Below are 20,012 nucleotides of genomic sequence, written 5' to 3' on the forward strand. Positions count from 1 at the left end.
CTAAGTACAGGTACCTATTTAACTACAGAATAGATATTTGAATTGACAGCCTAAATAACATTGATATACTTTATAGCGCAATTTGTTTTTGTCAATTATTTGTTATAAACATTTCTGAGGTTATAAGGCTGAATATATAAAAATAAGGATATAAACTAAGTGCAAGCCACAGTTCAAAATAGTTAAGTTTACTCAATGTGAACTATATTGTTTGAAATAGTACAAAGGAATCTCAAGTTAATCAAGTGAAGGAATAAATGGCTAATAATAGTTGTAACACTTGGTTTGTACAATTTTAGTTCTTCCCAAGGATGAAATGTAAAATGTGTATAATTTGTTTTTGTTTCTTCTGAATAGAAGTATGAGGTAAATATAAAATGGAAAGTTGCATCCTTCAAAAATAGACTACCGTGTATTGTTTTGCCTAAAGTTTACAAATATATAGGGAGTAAAATTGGTCTTGGTAACACAAAATACGTAAAAAAGAATCAGCAGCCCGTCCTACACTATACGTGATAAAGAAAATCAGGCAGGAAGTAAAATGGGCTGTGGATTCACTTTCGGCCATTTTGCACTTCCATCCAAAACTAATTTCACCCCCATACTAGAAGCACAGTGGACTAGTTTAACATATTTAACAAGCAAGTTGTAATCTCAGAACCTGAAAAGATTACAAAGACGGGTACGTAGTTAATCCTGAAATTAAGAAAGTTTCTTAAAATATCAAGTGACAAATTCAAGGATAAATTATGAAGGCCTTATACTATATTTCTGGATTTCTCACCTGTTGTTTGTTTACTGTTTGATTTTCTGCATTCAGTTTTTTGTGTAATGTGAGTCTCCACTGTGAGTTTACCACTCCTGCACTATTGCAGAGTACACATTTGTCTGCCATCATTTCCTTCCTTCATCAAAGCTTAGTTTTCTTTCATGTGGGGAGAGGCGACAGAAAAGATTATGTTGATTTTGTTCTGACTGCTTCCAATTTTTTGTTAAATTTTGAAGATTTGGGTTTTAAAACTGAAAAGGAGTCCATGGATCTGTTTTTTTTTACAAGGGTCACTGACAGGTCTGGACTGTAAATTGTTACTGGAAGGCACCTGTTTTCAAATAATTACCCAGCAGGGGTTGTTTTTGACTTGGGAAAAGATGTTTGCAGAGAAGTGATGGGTCAAGATTTATAGCAGTCTTTTGTGACATCGTTCATGGTTTTGTTTTGGACTGTGAGTTGGAAATCTGGACAATGATTTGAAAAGACAGTTAGAGAAAACTTGCCAAGGGGGGAAAACCCCAGCTCAGTCTGCTCCAGTTCTTTGAAAAAGCCTGCCAGTTTTCCATCTCTTGACAAGCTGAGAAGCAAATGTAAGAAACTGCCTGAAACCTCTGTTGCTGCATTTTTTCCTGGAAAGCCTGCCCAAACTGATCTTCAACGTCACCCAACAAGAACTGTTCTAGGAAGATCCCAGTGACAGCGGTCTATACGTATTTGGGATGCCAAACCGAAAAGGACTTCTGACATCTCTTTTTTCTTCAAGAATTAGCAATTATTTGAACAATGTTTTTTTTTGGGGGGGGGGGGTTTTGTACTACAGCTCTAAAGAGTAAATCTCTTATTTCAGTTAACCGATGTATGTGTGTGTGTGTGAGGGGGTAAGGTAAAAAGGGAACTTCCACAGGCGCTGCAGATAAAATTGGTTGTCAGTGCTGTTACACAGTTGGCTCTCTCCTTGCACTTCTGTTTTTATTCCTGCCACCTGCTAAGTCTCTTCAACTTGCCACTCTTTAGCCCCGCCTTTATGGCTGTCCGCCAGCTCTGGCGATCACTGGCAACTGACTCCCACGACTTGTAGTCGATGTCACAGGACGTCACAGAAGTCTTTAAAGCGGAGGCATGGACAGCCGGTGGGTCTGATACCAGTGACGAGCTCGCTGTATAATGCATCCTTGGGGATCCTGCCAGCTTCCATGCGGCTGACATGGCCAAGCCGTCTCAAGCGCTGCTGGCTCAGTAGGGTGTATATGCTTGGGATGTTGACTGCCTCGAGGACTTCTGCGTTGGAGATACGGTCCTGCCACCTGATGCCAAGGATTCTCCGGAGGCAGCGAAGATGGAATGAGTTGAGACGTCGCTCTTGGCTGACATACATTGTCCAGGCTTCGCTGCCGTAGAGCAAGGTACTGAGGATACAGGCTTGAAACACTCAGGCTTTTGTGTTCCGTGTCAGTGTGCCATTTTCCCACACCCTCTTGGCCAGTCTGGATATAGCAGCGGATGCCTTTCCCGTGCGCGTGTTGATTTTTGCATCAAGAGACAGGTTGCTGGTGATAGTTGAGCCTAGGTAGGTGAACTCTTGAACCACTTCCAGAGCATGGTCGCCAATATTGATGGATGGAGCATTTCTGACATCCTGTCCCATGATGTTTGTTTTCTTGAGGCTGATGGTTAGGCCAAATTCGTTGCAGGCAGCCACAATCCTGTCGATGAGTCTCTGCAGACACTCTTCTGTGTGGGATGTTAATGCAGCATTGCCAGCAAAGAGGAGTTCCCTAATGATGACTTTCCATACTTTAGTCTTCGCTCTAAGACGGGCAAGGTTGAACAACCTGCCATCTGATCTTGTGTGTAGGAAAATTCCTTCTTCTGAAGACTTGAACGCATGTGAGAGCAGCAGGGAGAAGAAGATCCCAAACACAGACCTGTTTCACGCCACTCAGGATAGGAAAGGGGTCTGATGAGGCACCGCTATGCTAAATTGTGCCTTTCATATTGTCTTGGAATGAGGTGATGATACTTAGTAGCTTTGGTGGACATCCGATCTTTGCTAGTCGTCTGAAGAGACCCATCTGCTGACGAGGTCAAAGGCGTTGGTGAGAACTATGAAAGCAACGTAGAGGGGCATCTGTTTTTCATGGCATTTCCCCTGTAGCTGGCGAAGGGAGAACAGATTGTCCATGGTGGATCTCTCTGCTCAAGAGCCACACTGTGCCTCAGGGTAGACACGCTCAGTCAGCTTCTGGAGTCTGTTTAAAACGACAGGGTTTAGTATGAAAGAATGAGTTGGTGATGCAGAGGTTGTGATAGGTACACAACAGCAGCGGTCTCTGTCCATTCTCATTCATCCTTCCAATGCCATAGCACCCAAGGCAGGAAGGCCATGAGTCATGGTCGGCCCCAACCCTGGCGTTAAAGTCCCCCAGCAGGAACAAATGTTCGGTATTAGGAATGGTGATAATGATATTATGGAGCTCCTCGTAGAACTGGTCTTTAACTTCAGGTAGGGAGCAGAGTGTTGGAAAATAGATGCTGAGTAGGTGTACTGGGCCAGAGGCGGTGAGCAGTCGGATGGACAGAATTTTGGGGTAAAATAGAGTCTATGATGGACCGTATAGGTAAGTAGGAAAAATTTAAATATATGTTGTGACCTGTGGAGAAGTGGAACTAGAATAAGCAGTGCACTCCTCCCACCTCGGTCATAACATATAATTGGGGGCACTTTGTGGGAAAATCCAACACCGACGACGTACAATTGTAAGTGGGGTAACAAACATTGAAAAGAGGAAAAGAAAAAAAAAAACGGGTTTCTTGTGTAGTAGATTAATGTTTACTCTACCGGAATGTCTCTTAACAGTTGCTGCGACAAGGAGGATGTATCCCTGAGTGATTTGAGAAACTTAACCAAGATTAAACTGAAGGATTTGGCAGAACTATTAGTGTTCGAGTTAAAACCAGGAGCTAAGAAGGAAGACATAATTGAAGTAATAGAACACCATTTGCAATTGGAAATGAAAAAACTTGAGCAGGAACAAGAAGTGGAAAAACTTAAGCTTGAACAGAAAAGGGAGGAAAAATAATTGAAAAGACTTGAGCTCAAAAGAGAATTGACAACGAAGAAGCTTGAATTTGTAAAAGAGGAAAGGGAAAAAGAGAGAGCATTTCAAAGAGAAAGACAAGGAAGAGAATTCAAAGTTAAAAAGATGGAAATAAGGCAAAGTGGTGGTCTTGACTCCAGTGAAAGTTCTGTTGAGGGAAGATCTGACTCCAGCTCAGTAACACAGTGGAGAGCTGTTTAGATTTGTGCAAGCCCTCCCTAAGTTTGAGGAAAGGGATGTAGAGGCATTTTTCATTTCTTTTGAAAAGATAGCCAAACTGATGAAGTGGCCAAAGGAAAGATGGACACTGCTTATGCAAAACAGGTTGATAGGCAGAGCTCATGAAGTTTATGCCAAGCTTTCTGAGGAGGCTTCTGCAGATTATGAGATGGCAAAAAGGCCATTCTCGCTGCTTATCAGTTAGACCCTGAAGTGTACCGGTAGAAATTTCAGAACCTCTGGAGGCAGCCTGGGCAGACTTGTATAGAATTTGAGAGGGTAAAGCAAATTAATTTTGATCGTTGGATACAGGCACTAAAAGATAGAGGTCACATGTGAGAACTTTAGGGAATTAATTCTCCTGGAAGAATTTTAAAATACACTCCCTCCGTTAATATGAACCCAGAAGATTTCAACGTCTAGCCAGGCAGCGGAAATTGCTGATGATTACGAGCTTGTTTATAAGCACAAACTCTTTGTCCGTCATTCCCACAAACCCGAGAAGGATAGAAGGTGGGAGAGTGAATGGAAGGTAAGTAGCCAGGAGTAAGAAGGAATAGCTGGAAACACCCCGGTATCTCCTCCTCAGGCCAAAAAGGAAGATGCTGAGTGAGGTCCAAAAGCCTAAGTGTTACCATTGTCACAAGGTGGGACAACTTCATGTAGAATGCTGAAAGTTGCGGGGTAAAACAATGGGACTTACTGAGGTACACAAAGTCAATGTAGAGAAAGGGATCCCGACCGAGAGTACAACAGATCAGGTTGTAGCTCTGACTGCAGCTGTAAGGCTGATTACAAAAACCACCGTGAATGCAGGGGTTGTGAATAAGGCACCTGAGAGTTATAGGGAATTCTGGTCAAAAGGGAAAATAACTCCTTATCCCTCAAGTGAGGCAGGTAAGCCTACAGTTATACTGAGGGATACAGGAGCCACCCAAAATCATTTGCTGGGAAATGGCCTAACATTTCCACCAGAGAGCGCACTGAATGCCAAGGTTTTAGTGAATGGTGTTAGTGGGGAGTATATACCAGTCCCTTTGTATCGTGTGCACCTAGAGTGTGACCTAATGTCTGGAATGGTAATAGTAGGAGTTGTCCATAGTTTGCCGGTAGACGGAGTTGACCTACTCCTGGGGAATGATTTGGCAGGATCAAAGGTAGTAGCTTCTCCAGTAGTTCAAGGAAAAACCTAGTGAAGTTAAAGAGACAGAACAGTTGCAGGAAAAGGTTCCAGGAATTTTTCCTTCATGTGTAGTGACCTGAGCAGTGGTTAAACAAGTTCCATTGTCGGAGGTAAAATTGGTACCACAGTCAGATAGTCGAATATCTGAAACTTTAGGGATTTGGATAATCCGAAGAAAATGTTTAATAAGTCTTCTCTTATCAAGGCTCAGCAAACCAATCCAGAGTTAAATAAAGTGGCACAATCAGCTCTAATTGAAGCTGAGGCAAGAGGAGTTCCAGAAGGTTAATATATTAAAAATGGGGTTCTGATGTGGAAGTGGAGATATCCTCACAGACCTACAGACGAAGAATAGACAGTAGTTCATCAGATAGTGATTACGCTAAAGTATCGCCAAGAAATATTAAGGATAGTGCATGAAATTCCTGTAGCGGGATATGTAGGGATCCGGAAGACCCAATCACGTATAGGTCGACATTTTTACTGGCCAGGTCTTTCCAAGAACCTGGTGCAGTTTTGTAAAACGTGTCATACATGCCAGATTGTGGGAAAACCCATAAAATTCTAATTCCCATACCAGTTTTTGGGGAACCATTTATTAGGGTGTTGGTAGACTGTGTAGGACCCTTACCGAAAACAAAAGCAGGATACCAATATATACTCACTATCATGGATATGGCTACTCGGTTCCCAGAGAGCATTCCCTTGAAAACAATTTCTGCTAAGGTAGTGGTGGAGAAGTTAACCCAGTTCTTCACTAGATATGGATTACTGGTTGAGATTCAGTCGGATCAAGGTTCCAATTTTATGTCTAAAATATTTCGCAAGTTATGGGGTATTTGGGTATAACACAGTTAAAGTCCTCAGCATACCACCTACAGACACAGGGGTCTTTAGAAAGGTACCATTAGACCCTCAAAACAATGATCAGGGCATACTGTCATGAATATCCACATGATTGGGATAAAGGGCTAGAATTTCTTTTGTTTGCCACTAGGGATTCACCTAATGAGATATTCCAGTTTTAGTCCTTTTGAATTAGTTTATTAATTAGACATTAGGTAAAAGATCCTCTAAAACTAATTAAGGAAATGTTTTTAGAACAGGGAGACGAATCTTCTGTGCTAGGTTATATATCCGTGTTCCAGGAACGGCTCACGAGAGCTTGCAAAGTGGCTCAACAACACCATAAAGCTTCCCAAACCAACTATGAATAGATGGGCAGACAAGCATGCCAAGACCCAAACATTTCAACCAGGGGATGAGGTGTTAGTATTACTGCCTTTACAGGGTGAACCGTTGAAAGTACAGTTCAGTGGTCCATGTAAAGTGTTCAAGAGAATTGGTAAAGTAACTTATTTGATTGACACCCCAGATCGCCAGAAAAAGAATCGGCTGTGTCATATCAATATATTGAAGCAATATTACCGGGAGGAGGATAAGCAAGTACAGGTATTTCAGGTAGTAGGGACTGTGAAGGATGAAAGGGATAGCGAGGATGAGGCAGAACGAGGCGCAGACAATTCTGAAATTGAACCTCCTACTGTCCGGTTAGCTAATACTGAATTGTTAGGGAGATTAGACACTATGCTTTCATATTTATATGCAGAACAATGAGAAGACCTAACAATGCTACTCACCAGCATTTAATAGAGTCTGTAGGGATAAGAGCAAAATACTGCGGATGCTGGAACTCTGAAATGAGAACAGAACGTGCCGGAAGTACTCAGCAGGTCTGGCAGCATTCAGTTCTGATGAAGGTTTGCAGACCTGAAATGTTAACTCTGTTTCTCTCTCCACAGATGCTGCCAGATCTGCAGCATATTTCCGGCACTTTCTGTTCTCATCATCTGTAGGGATAAGCCAGGATGTACAACCTTAGCCACACATGATATGGATGTAGGGGAATCCTTTCCTATAAAACAGCATCCTTACCGCTCACGTTCGGAGAAACAGGCCCAGGTTAAAGCAGAGATCCAATGTATGTTGGAAAACCATCTAATTGAACCCAGTCAAAGCAGCTTGAGTTCTCCAGTGGTATTAGTGCCTAAACCTGACGGTTCAACTAGACTCTGCATAGACTACAGAAAGATTAATGCATTAACAAAGGCAGACTCCTACCCAATTCCTCACTTGGAAGACTGTATTGACAGAGTGGGCAGTGCCATGTTTCTTACAAAAATAGTTTTGTTGAAGGGATTTTGGCAAGTTCCTTTAACACTCCAAGCTAAAGGGATATTGGCCTTTGTCACACCTTGGTCTTTTCCAGTGCCGGGTAATGCCATTTGGGCCTGTTACGACCAAGATGGGAGGAGTGTACTAACAATTCTGTCCCACTTCTCCACAGGTCACAACATATATTTACATTTTTCAACTTAGCGAAACAGTCAATCAGATACTCTATTTGTCCACAGAATAAAGCTCACCAACCAGGTTTCTTTAATAAACAGTAAAATTATCCGTTTATTATAAACCAAGTCAACCAATAATGAAGTAAACACATATTCATGCCCCTTATTTTTTATCCTATCCCTCACAGACACTCACATACATAACCGGGGGAAAAAGGGATTCTTGTTTACAGCGGTTACAAAGAAATAGAATGAATAAAAAAACACTTATGCTTGAAGAAGGTATGGAGGTCCTTTGCTTGGCGAGGTGCCCCAAAGGCGAATAGGTGGCTGCCACTAGGAATCTTTCCAGGCAATGTTGATGAACATTCTGGGCAGGCTTTCAAGAAATGCAGCTACAGAAGGCTTCACTTAGGTCTTAGGTGTGCAGCAACAAAGTTTCAATTCTCACACATTCGATGCAAAGTTCTTTTAAAGATGCAAGGTTTGAGCAAACATTCAGGATTTCTTCAAACACAGGAGGCACTAGTTCAACTTGATACAGGATTTGCTTTTCAAGAGAGAAAGACGGGCTGGCTGGATTTTCTTTTCCACCAGTCAATAATCAAACTCCAACTGCCTGTATTTAGCTAAACCAACTGGTTGTTCTTAACAGTTCAAAATGAAAAAAAAAACCTTTGCAGATGCAAGTCCTATGACACCATAAATCCTGACTTGTCGATAAGCAAATAGCTGTTAAGGTCAAAACACAACCCCCTGCTGTGTTTACTTGAAATCATGTGCCTTCCAGTAAATACGTTAACTGGTTGACCTTCCTTTAAAGAAAAACACCCACAAAGTTCAGAAATCTCCAGATGATTCAGTGTCCAAAATTCAACTATAATTTGTTTAAAAAAGCCCCAGCAATCGTTCAGAGACTAATAAACCAAGTGGTAGCCAGTGTTCCTAACTGGGTAGGTTACCTTGATGATGTGCTGGAATAGTGACACTTGGAAGGACCACTTGAAACAACTAGAAACTCTGTTTAAAGAATTAGTTAGCTGATTTGGTAATAAACTTTGCCAAAATTTCAAAAACCAGAATACTAGACTATTCCGATGGGGTTTACTATTACAGTACTATCACCTAAAGATTATTCACATTGCGGGCAAAAATAGTGTAAATACAGATGCTTTATCTAGAATCTAACTTTGCTTTGAGTTATCTGAATGCAAAGGTGGTACAAAGCAGAACTGCATTAGCTGCAGGTAAAGAGTGAATGAGTATGAGTTTGAAAATATGTTTTAAAATTTTTCACCTATTTTTTCCATACATTGGTGTTTCATTTCTCCAAGGGTGGAGGGTTTTTTTTTGTTAAATTTTGAAGATATGGGTTTTAAAACTGAAAAGGGGTTCATGGATTTTTTTTTCAAGGGTCACTGCCAGGTCAGGACTGTAAACAGTTACTGGAAGGCACCTGTTTTCAAATAATTACCCAGCAGGGATTGTTTTTGACTTGGGAAAAGATGTTTGCACAGAAGTGACAGGTCAAGATTTATAGGGGTCAGAAGACTTGTCTCTTGTGACATTGTTTATAGCTTCACTTTGGACAGTGAGTTGGAAATCTGGACAATAGTTTGAAAAGACAGTTGGAGAAAACTTGCCAAGGGGGACAAACCCCAGCTTAGTCTGTCCCAGTTCTTTGAAAAAGCTTGCCAGTTTTCCATCTCTTGAGAAGCTGAGAAGCAAGTGTAAGAAACTGCCTGGATCCTCTGTTGCTGCATTTTTTCCTGGAAAGCCTGGCCAAACTGATCTTCAACGTCGCCTGACAAGAACTGTTCTAGGAAGATCCCAGTGACAGCCATCTTTACGTATTTGGGACGCCAAACCAGAAAGGACTTCTGACATCTTTTCATATCTTCTCTTTTTTTTCTTCAAGAGTTAGCAAATATTTTGGCCGACATATTTTTTTTTTGTTTTTTTGTATTGGAGCCCTAAAGAGTAAATCTCAATTTTTTCAGTTAACCGATGTGTGTGTGTGTGTGTGTGTGTGTGAGAGGGGCTAAGGTAAAAAGGGAACTTTTATATTTCGATCTGTGTGTTTATGCTTTGCTTCATTACTGGTTAAGACTTGTTTTATATTAAACTTATAATTTTGTTGTTTATTAAAGAAACCTGGTTGGTGTGTTTATACTGGGATAAATATAGAGTCTATGATCGACTATATTGGTAAGTGGGAAAAAAGTTAAATGTATGTTGTGACCTGTGGAGATGTGGAACTAGAATAAACAGTGCACTCCTTCTGCCTCAGTTGTAACAATTTTTGTAATGATGACATTGAATGTAGGATGCAACTGATGTCATTTTATTCTATGTCCAAGCAACAAAACAAGGTTTACCAAACTTATTTTTAGAAGAGTGACTCTTCTAAATAAATGCTTATTCAGTGCTTCTCAAATCAGGAGTTATAGAGGTCCACGGTGTTCATGGCTACCCTCCACTGTCCTTCATAATTCTTCTGCCAATGCCAGAACATGCTCCTTTGTGTCACTGTTTTGGAACACTCTCCCACCTGTATATTATTCTATAGTTAACTGTGCTGTGTTCATTTACGTTTATTACCTTATTATCCCATTATGGTGGAAGAAAAGGGAGTGTAAAAACTTTAATGTTGTCCTAATGCCCTCCAGAAGACATTATTGGTAATTATAATTACCATTAAATCAAGTTGGTAGTTTTATTTGTGGTACATATAATACAGAATGGGGTTTAGTAGGATCTTGAGTCCTATATTCATGCCTAAGACCTTAACAACCAACTAACAATTTTGTTACTTGGATGTAAAGATTGCTGTCTTCATGGTACTCACTATTGCAATTGTATGCTTTTTGTATCTCTTACATAGTTATACAGATAACATAAACTACTTATTTTCTTTGCAAATTACTATTTTCACTTATATTTGGTATCTTGTTTCTAATTTATTACTATTACTGATGTATACTTTTTAGATTATAATTGATGTAAATCTCTTGCACCATCTACATCACATATTTAACAACCTTTTGTATATTTCTTAGGTGCCAATTAAATGTTCTTTCATCATCAAGGATACACAGTCAGAGGTGAGTGTTTGGATGTTCACTTTTGGTGCTGTAGCTTGTGGCGTGGCACAAATAGAAAGGGATTATATGATTTCTTACTGCGTATTTTAGAGGTACAGAGTGCAGTGTTTAAAGAGCCATGCTGTGTTGTTTTCCTAACAATCCAAATGTTCCGTTCTTGTTTATTACATATAAATATTGGTGTTGGATTTATACTTGTCTGTGGTGATCCGAGTATAAATTCTTATTGGCAGTGATCCGAGTGTAAATCCTTGTCGGTGGGTGTCCAAGGACCAACTCCTGCCTAAACACAGCATCGATGATGTAGGGCTAGTGGATGGGAATCTGAAGACTGCAGCTGGGGCCCTACAGAAAGGCTTCCTGCTCCTCCTCACCTATCTTTTTTTAAAAAAAATATTTAAAATTACTTAGCTTTTGTCTCACTTCAGGGTCTGCTGTGTTTCCCTAGCAAAGCAAAGCATGTGTTGACACCACAGCACAAAGTTAAAATAGCATTGGGGTCTGATTGAGATCATCAGGCCTCAACTGTTGCAGCAAAGGCCCACATGCCTCCGAAAAGCCGGGTGTTAAAGTGAACGTAGTGTCAAACCTGTACAGCAGGAGTCATTCTCATAAGGCATGGAAGAGTAAAAAATCGACCATTGAGTTTTTTTCCATATGTTAATGTAAACATTAGACAATAATGTTCGGGCGGCGCAGTGGTTAGCACTGCAGCCTCACAGCTCCAGCGACCCAGGTTCAATTCTGGGTACTGCCTGTGTGGAGTTTGCAAGTTCTCCCTGTGTCTGCGTGGGTTTTCTCCGGGTGCGCCGGTTTCCTCCCACAAGCCAAAAGACTTGCAGGTTGGTAGGTAATAAATTGGCCATTATAAATTGCCACTAGTATAGGTAGGTGGTAGGGAAATATAGGGACAGGTGGGGATGTTTGGTAGGAATATGGGATTAGTGTAGGATTAGTATAAATGGGTGGTTGATGGTCGGCACAGACTCGGTGGGCCGAAGGGCCTGTTTCAGTGCTGTAAGTCTAAACTAATACTATTAACCACTATTTTAGCAGTCCTTAAAGAAAGCATTTAAGACATGAAAGGCTAAAGTTAGCTCACCCAGGTTTTCAGGCGCAGAAACCATGATTCACTACCCATCCATGCCAGTTCTGTTGGAGGTAGTCAGCACGTAAAGTTCATGTTGCCACCTTGTTACCATGATTGTGCCTGGGGCTGAGCGTCTGCCATGCTGCTAGCTGGATGGCTGCACAATGGCAGGGGCAAGAGAGCTTACGAGGCTAGCACGTGTCCCAGCTAGCCTTCAGCTTTTAAAGGAAGCTGCACATCTGAGCTGAAGGCTGATTTTGAAACACTGAAAGGGATTTTGAAACACTGAAGGTCAAGACAATCAGCACACCAGGCAAGCAAGAGAGCTCCATGATGTAGTGATGCCATGTTAGAGGAACTAGTGACCCAAGTGGAGTCTAGAAGAGAGGCCGCATTTCCTCAAGGGACCAAGGGGCCCTCATGCAGAAGCCTCTAAAGGGAGTGGGAGTGCATGGCAACGGAGGTGTATGATCAGACTAGCCCTGAGGAACAGGCAGCAGTGCTACGAGCAGTTTAATGACCTCACACATGTTGCCAAGGCTAGTGAATGCATCCTGAAATTACATCACGTACTCACCACACCATCAACCTCTCAAACTGCTCAGTGAACCACACCCCCATCATGCACCCAGCAGCATTCGCTAGCACTCGGAACCCATGCCTTACATTCACATATTCTACCTCACCCACACATACCTTCCAATCATGCCAGCTTCATGCGCACCTCTCATTGCCTCCAAGTAGTTCCAGCTATTTGGCTATGGTGGGAACATCATCCAAACAAAGCACTAACATTCTGCCCTCTCTCGCAGGAGAAGGTGGCTCATAACAACAGGGAGACTCAGAGAACTGGCAGGGGAGCAGGCACGACTCCATCCCTGAACCTCCTTGAGGAGGTGGTGCTTAGAATCATGGGGCTGGCATCAGTGAGCCCATGGCATCTGCACCACCGAGGTCAACAGGATGAAGCTAAGTGACTTAAAGGCCTGCTGAGGTCGGGAAAAAGAACCCGACCGAGCCACAGCGGGCCCGAACCCGACCCGGCCTGAGTCCCTCCGATTTTGCCCCGAGCCCGAACCAACCTTCCCTTTACTTACCTTCTGATTCGGAACCTCCAGGAAGCTGCTGCGCATGCGTGATGACGTCATAGTGAAGCCACTTGCTCACTGCGCAGACTCAGTTTCGTCCCGGACTCCCAGCTCAGGTAAGTTTTTTAAATTTCAATTCTTACCAGCAGAGCACTTAACGTGTGTGTCCGGCCCGACCCAACCCGAGCCCGAAAGCCGAACCCAGAAGAGGGGCCCTACCCAACCCGAACCCAACACATGTCAGGGGAAGCAGGCCTTTAAAGTGACTGCCTTTTATGCCCCTTTCTCACCTCCCTCCTCACCTTCATCCAGAGATGTGGAATGAAGTGAAAACTGCGTATGGTGTGACCATGGACCTCCTGCTTCTCTCCCCACCCCACTTCCTTCACCCCAACCTTCCCCTTCTGCTTTTATGCTTTCAGGTACCCTGAAACTTTCGCCTGGACAACATCAATGTTGGAAGGAGGAAAAGGAAGAGCAACTCCACGACAGTGATGAGGCACTGTCACTTAATTTCTCAATCCCACCCACCAGCTCAGGAACTGGCACTGCGTGTAACTTTGCGGTTAATCTAGAGTCATGATCTGCAAGTGTTGCGTCACTGGGAACAAGTGGTCTGCATTCAGGCCTGGCTGAAAAGGTAGCTCATGTGCCAGTTCCCCGGAGGGTGAGGTCGCAGACAAGTTCTTCTACAGGGACCTCAAATGAGGAATTCATTGGGGCGGCCTACAGGAGAAGGCTGATGAACATGCACAAAGACATGCTTGGTGCATTGCCAGACCTGCCATATGGCCTTCTGTCACTGTCAAGGGGCACAGAGGAATCCGGCTCCAACATGGCAGAGGGCATTATGCAGAGCTTGGAGTCTGTACTTTACACCTTGGAAGTGGTGCCCAACTTCATGACTGCACTAGTAGACCCAGCTGTGATACAGCGTCTGGTGGCTACTGACTCAGTTTTCACTGCAGCACAGGCGGAAGCTACACAAGGTTTCAGTGCTGCAGTGGAATTTCATACTGAAGTCAAGAGATCCATGCTTAATGCTATGGAAACTCAGCTTGCTGCTATGCAGGATCAGACTGCTGCCATCATTGCTGTAGAGCGCAGTGTTAAAATGGGCATGCAGGCTCTCAACAGCCCAGCAATCTGCCCTCCAACAGATTATTAGGATTGCAGAGGTGCCGTCCTGCAGGAGTAGCAATGGCACCGTGAAGGTTGAACGTGCTATCCTCTCAGAATGACCCCATTTTGTGATCCCACCACAGCCATTCTGCTAATGCCTTTGCCAAGGTGGTGTTGTCTGAAGCAGGCCTGAAAGCCCAGAGCTGCTCGAGGGCATCATGCAAGGCCATCTACAGTCTCCCCTGCTGAAAGGAAATGCACAAGGGTGGATAGCTAATTTTTGTCTATTATTAGATGTATTGTTGGATAAAGGAATGTAAAGATTTTTGTTGGTGGCTTTTATTTGTTGGATGGTGGCCAAGGGTATGCTGTGATGGGACTGGGGAAGTTATCTCAATGGAAACAGAGCCTCACAATCCACTCTTATCACAGACCATCCAGTAACACAGGCCCAGGCCCACAATCCACTCTTATCACAGACCATCCAGTAACACAGGCACCTTCTTGCCTCCACCTCCTCTTCCTCCTGCTGCTCCTCCTCTTCCCACAATGGGTTCCACATCCCTGGAAATAATGACTGCGCCCTCCTCATGGTGAGGCTGTGGGGGACGCAGAAGACCATCAAAACTTTGAGACTATCTCTGACTGTACTGCAGTGCTTCCCCTGAGCGGTCGAGGCAGCGGAACCCTTGGTGGATAGGGCCTTCTATGGAATCCCCTCCTCCTCCCTCTGCAGAGCTTCCCTTCTGTGTCTCCTCCACTCCATGTCCTGGTCATGTTGCAGACCAGGAGGCAGTAGAACAACTGCCCCATACTTGAGTCACTTATTCCTTTGTCCTCCCTGCCAACTTCAACAACCCAGCACAGTGCTTCCACAAACTCAGCTAAGCAAAATGTAGGTCAACAGCACCTCACCTGCAACTTTTTGAGTGGCCCTTTAAATAGCACTGATGCAGAGCACATCTTGCAGCTTAGTGTTTGTTGTTTGCAGAGTGATGCGCAGATTCATGGCCTGGACCTGTGATCGAAATTAAGTTTCTTGGCATTCCATTAGCCAAGTAGGGGTGTATGGCGTCAGGATAACACTCCTTCACAGGCTTCCAGCACATGCTGGGTACAGCTGTGCAGATGTCGCTCTCAAGAAGCGGCTGGCGGCACAGTGGGTCCCAGCAAAACACCTCTAAGCCTCCACTGGGGGTTAAGGGTTCCATTTAATGGGACAATGGCATCAGTATTGGGAAAGAACTGTACTGTTAGGATGGGCTATGCCTGTAACGGGCTGGGACTGGGTCCAAGCAGAAAGGACGGTCACAAGCTGTTTAAACTAGTAAATGGGGGAGAGGGCTCAGGTGGAAAAGGTAGTATTAATAATAGATCAAAAACAAGCAAAAGGGAAGAGAGTAATTGTACCTTAGGCAATACAGGTAAAGGGAAAACTAAAAGATGTAAAGTGCTTAAACCAAGATAGAGAAATAAGAAACATGTGCGTAAACCATTAGAGCTGAGGACAAGTTAGGGTGTGTTTCCCAAACAAGTGTTTTTTATACAAATACATGGAGTATAAGGAACAATCTGAATGAACTACAGGCGCAAATTCAACTTGGAGGGTATAACACAGTAGCCATTACGAAGACCTAACTGCAAGATGGTCAGAACTGAGTATGCCAGGTTATAAGGTCTACAGGAAAGATAGGGAAAATGGTAGCGGGGGAGGAGTAGGCTTCATGATTAAGGATGAAATCACTTCAGTGATAACAGGATATAGCAAAAGAGCTAAGTGGGCAGTGGGGACTTTATGGGTAGAATTAAGCATTTATGATTGAGTTCAATGTAGTGTTTGAAAGGGAGAAATGCGGAACAGCTACTAAGGTTCTAGATTTATGTAAAGCTCACTTTTTTTTATTTGTTCATGGGATGTGGGCATCACTGGCAAGGCCAGCATTTATTACCTATTCCTAATTGCCCTTGTGAAGATGGTGGTAAGCTGCCTTCTTGAACCGCTACAGTCCTTGGGCTGTAGGTACACCAACAATGCTGTTAGGAAGGGAGTTTCAGGATTTTGACCCAGCAACAGTGAAGGAATGGTGATATAGTTCCAAGTGAGGATGGTGTGTGGCTTGGAGGGGAACTTGCAGGTGGTGGTGTTCCCATACATCTGCTGCCCTTGTCCTTCTAGGTGGTAGAGGTCACGGGTTTCGAAGGTGCTGTCAAAGGAGCCTTGGTGAGTTGCTGCAATGCATCTTGCAGATGGTACACACTGCTGCCACTGTGCGTTGCTGGTGGAGGGAGTAAATGCTGAAAGTGGCAATCAAGTGGGCTGCTTTGTCCTGGATGGTGTTCAGCTTCTTGAGTGTTGTTGGAACTACACCCATCCAGGCAAGTGGAGAGTATTCCATCACACTCCTGACTTGTGCCTTGTAGATGGTGGACAGGCATTGGGGATTCAGAAGGTGAGTTATTTGCTGCAGAATTCCTAGCCTCTGACCTGCTCTTGTAGCCATAGTATTTATCTGGCTGGTCCACTTCAGTTTCTGGTCAATGGTAACACCCAGGATGTTGATAGTGGGGGATTCAGCGATGGTAATGCCATTAAACATCCAGCAGAGATGGTTAGATTCTCTCTTGTTTGAGATGGTCATTGCCTGGCACTTGTGTGGCTCTATTGTTACTTGCCACTTACCAGCCCAAGCCTGGATGTTGTCTAGGTCTTGCTGCATCTGGACATGGGCTGTTTTAGTATCTGAGGAGTCGCAAATGGTGCTGAACATTGTGCAATCATCAGTGAACATCCACACTTCTGACCTTATGATGGCGGGAAGGTCATTGATGAAGCAGCTGAAGATGGTTGGGCATAGGACATTACTCTGAGGAACTCCTGCACTGATGTCCTGGATCTGAGATGATTGACCTCCAACAACCACAACCGTCTTCCTTTGTGCTAGGTATGACTCCAACCAGCAGAGAGTTTCCCCCTCTTTCCCATTGACTCCAGTTTTGCTAGGGTTCCTTGATGCCATACTCTGTCAAATGATGTCAAGGGTAGTCATTCTCACCTCACCACTGGCGGTCAGCTCTTGTCCATGTTTGGACCAAGGCTGCAATGAGGTCAGGAGGTGAGTGGCCCTAGCGGAACCCAAACTGAGCATCAGTGAACAGGTTATTGCTGAGCAAGTGTCGCTTGATAGCACTATCGACGACCCCTTCCATCACTTTGCTGATGATTGAGAGTAGACTGATAGGGCGGCAATTGGTCAGGTTGGATTTGTCCTGTTTTTTGTGGACAGGACATACCTGGGTAATTTTCACATTGCCGGGTAGATGCCAGTGTTGTAGCTGTACTGGAACAGCTTGGCTAGGAGCGCAGCTAGTTCTGGAGCACAATTCTTCAGTACTCTTACCGGAACGTTGTCAGGGCTCATAGTCTTTGCACTATCCAGTGCCTTCAGCCATTTCTTGATATCGTGTGGAGTGAATCGGGTTGGCTGAAGACTGGCATCTGTGATGATGGGGACCTCAGCAGGAGGCTGAGATGGATCTTCCACTCGGCACCTCTGGCTGAAGATGGATGCAAATGCTTCAGCCTTGTCTTTTGCACTAATGTGTTGGGCACCCCATTGTTGACGATGAGGATATTTGTGGAGCCTCCTCCTCCTGTTAGTTGTGTAATTGTCCACCACCATTCACGACTGGATGTGGCAGGACTGCAGAGCTTAGATCTGATCCGTTAGTTGTAGGATCGCTTAGCCCTGTCTATCACATGCTGCTTCCGCTGTTTGGCATGCAAGTAGTCTTGTGTTGTAGCTTCACCAGGTTGACATCTCATTTTTAGGTATGCCTGATGCTCCTCCTGCACTCTTCATTGAACCAGTTGACTTCAATGCAATGTGACAAAGACTGTCCACAGTAAACTGGGCAAATCTGTTAATGGGTAAAATGACAGAAGATCAGTGGGAGGTGTTCAAAAATAATTTAATGAGATAAAGAGCTGGTTTATTACCCCTAAGGGGGAGCTCTACTTGCCAAAAGAAACACCCATGGACTAAAGAGGTAAGAGACAACGTAAAACTAGAAGAAAAAGCATACAAAAATGCAAAAAAAAAAACCAGGTCCTTGTGAATGGGAAAGACACCAAGTACAGCAAAGGGTGACAAAGCAGATAGTAGAGCTACAAAAAGGCAAAATGAAAAGAAACTTGCAAGGGCCATTAAAATCAACGCAACATTTTTTTAAAATAGTAGGATGGTCAGGAGTAATGTGGGCCCCATGAAAACTATATTGTCAATTGAAAATAAGAAAATGGCGAACATGTTGAATAATTACTTTGCCTCAGTATTTACAACAGAAGAAGAGGTCAGCATGCCAGAAATCCTATTGAAACAGGGATGGGGACTCATGAAAATCGACATTAGCAAATCACAGTAATGAAGAAAATAATGGCAGTAAAGAGTTACAAACCTCCAGGACCAGATGGTTTCCATCCCAAGAATTTAAAGGAAGTAGGTGAGAACATTACAGATACCCTAACTATAATCTTCCAAAGTTTTTTTTTTTAGAATTAGAACAATACAGCGCAGTACAGGCCCTTCGGCCCTCGATGTTGTGCCGACCTGTGAAACCATCTGACCTACACTATTCCATTTTCATCCATATGTCTATCCAATGACCACTTAAATGCCCTTAAAGTTGGCGAGTCTACTACTGCTGCAGGCAGGGCGTTCCACGCCCCTACTACTCTCTGAGTAAAGAAACTACCTCTGACATCTGTCCTATATCTATCACCCCTCAACTTAAAGCTATGTCCCCTCGTGTTCTTTCAATATGGGAACTGTTCCTTTACATTGGAAAATTATGCATGTTATTCTGCGATTTAAGAAAGGTGAAAGAGCAAAAACGGGGAATTATGAAATAGCCTAACATCTGTTGTTGGGAAATTACTGGAGTCTATAATTAAGGATAGGGTAACTGAACACCTTGAAAATTTTCAGTTGATCAGAGAGAGCAGCTTGGATTTGTAAAGGGTAGTTCATGCCTGACGAACCTAACTGAATTTTTTTGAAGAGGTGACTAAAGTAGTGGACAGGGATGTTATGGAAGTTTTTTTTAATTCATTCGTGAGATCTGGGCATCGCTGGCTAGACCAGCATTTATTGCCCTTGAGAACGTGGTGGTGCGCTGTTACTTATACGGATTTCCAGAAGGCCTTTGATAAAGTCCCTCATAAGGGATTGTTAGCTAACATTGAAGCTCATGGAATTGAAGACAAATTATTGACCTATTTAAAAAAATTGGCTGAGTGGCAGGAGACCAAGAGTAGGGAGAATGGTTAGGTACTCTAATTAGTAGGTTGTGACTAGTGGTGTCCCTCATGTATCTGTGTTGGTGTATCTGTGTTGGGTCCTCAACTATTCTCTGTGTTCATTAACGATTTAGATGATGGTATAGAAAGCCACATATTCAAATTTGCCAATGATACAAAGATAGGCAGTACCTAAGGAGTGTAGAAGTAAGCATAAAATTACTAATAGATATTACCAGATTAAATGAATGGGCAAAACTGGCAAATGGTTTTCAATGTAGGCAAATGTGAGGTCATCCACTTTGGACCTAAAAAGGATACAACAGGGTAGTTTCTGAATGGTGAAAAGCTAGAAACAGTGCAGATCCAGACTTCAGGGTTCAGGTACATGGATCATTAAAATGTCATGAACAGGTACAGAAAATAATCAAAAAAACTAATGGAATGCTGGCTTTTCTACCTAGAGGACTAGAATACAAGGAGGTGGAAGTCATGTTTCAGCTATACAAAGCCCTGGTTAGACCACACTTGGAGTACTGAGCGCCGTTCTGGGCACCACACCTAAGGAAGGATGTATTAGCCTTGGAAGGAGTACATCATGGGTTTACTAGAATAATACCTGGATTCCAAGGGTTAAATTATGAGAAGCGATTACACAAACTACAATTTTATTCCCAGGAATTTAGAAG

At 43.3% G+C, this 20,012-nt stretch overlaps 1 protein-coding gene across 11 annotated transcripts in view; it reads left to right on the plus strand.

Moving 5' to 3' along the window:
- Nucleotides 1-20,012, plus strand: part of disc1 (DISC1 scaffold protein) — a 156,183-nt gene that overhangs the window by 100,475 nt on the left and 35,696 nt on the right. For 9 of the 11 annotated variants that reach the window (XR_010970942.1, XR_010970947.1, XM_068020804.1 and 6 more), the window contains one exon: nt 10,683-10,727. The exons of 1 other annotated variant lie outside the window; for it this stretch is intronic. Coding sequence is in view for 8 of the 10 variants with exons in the window: in XM_068020804.1 (XP_067876905.1) it covers nt 10,683-10,727 (45 nt within the window). In the remaining 2 variants the exon portion in view is untranslated. Of the gene's footprint in view, nt 1-10,682; nt 10,728-18,357; nt 18,437-20,012 lie in introns of those variants that run through there. One more of the 11 variants, XM_068020844.1, reaches the window with a different exon arrangement.

This window comes from Heterodontus francisci, chromosome 3 (assembly GCF_036365525.1).
Source record: "Heterodontus francisci isolate sHetFra1 chromosome 3, sHetFra1.hap1, whole genome shotgun sequence".
Lineage (NCBI taxonomy): Eukaryota > Metazoa > Chordata > Chondrichthyes > Heterodontiformes > Heterodontidae > Heterodontus > Heterodontus francisci.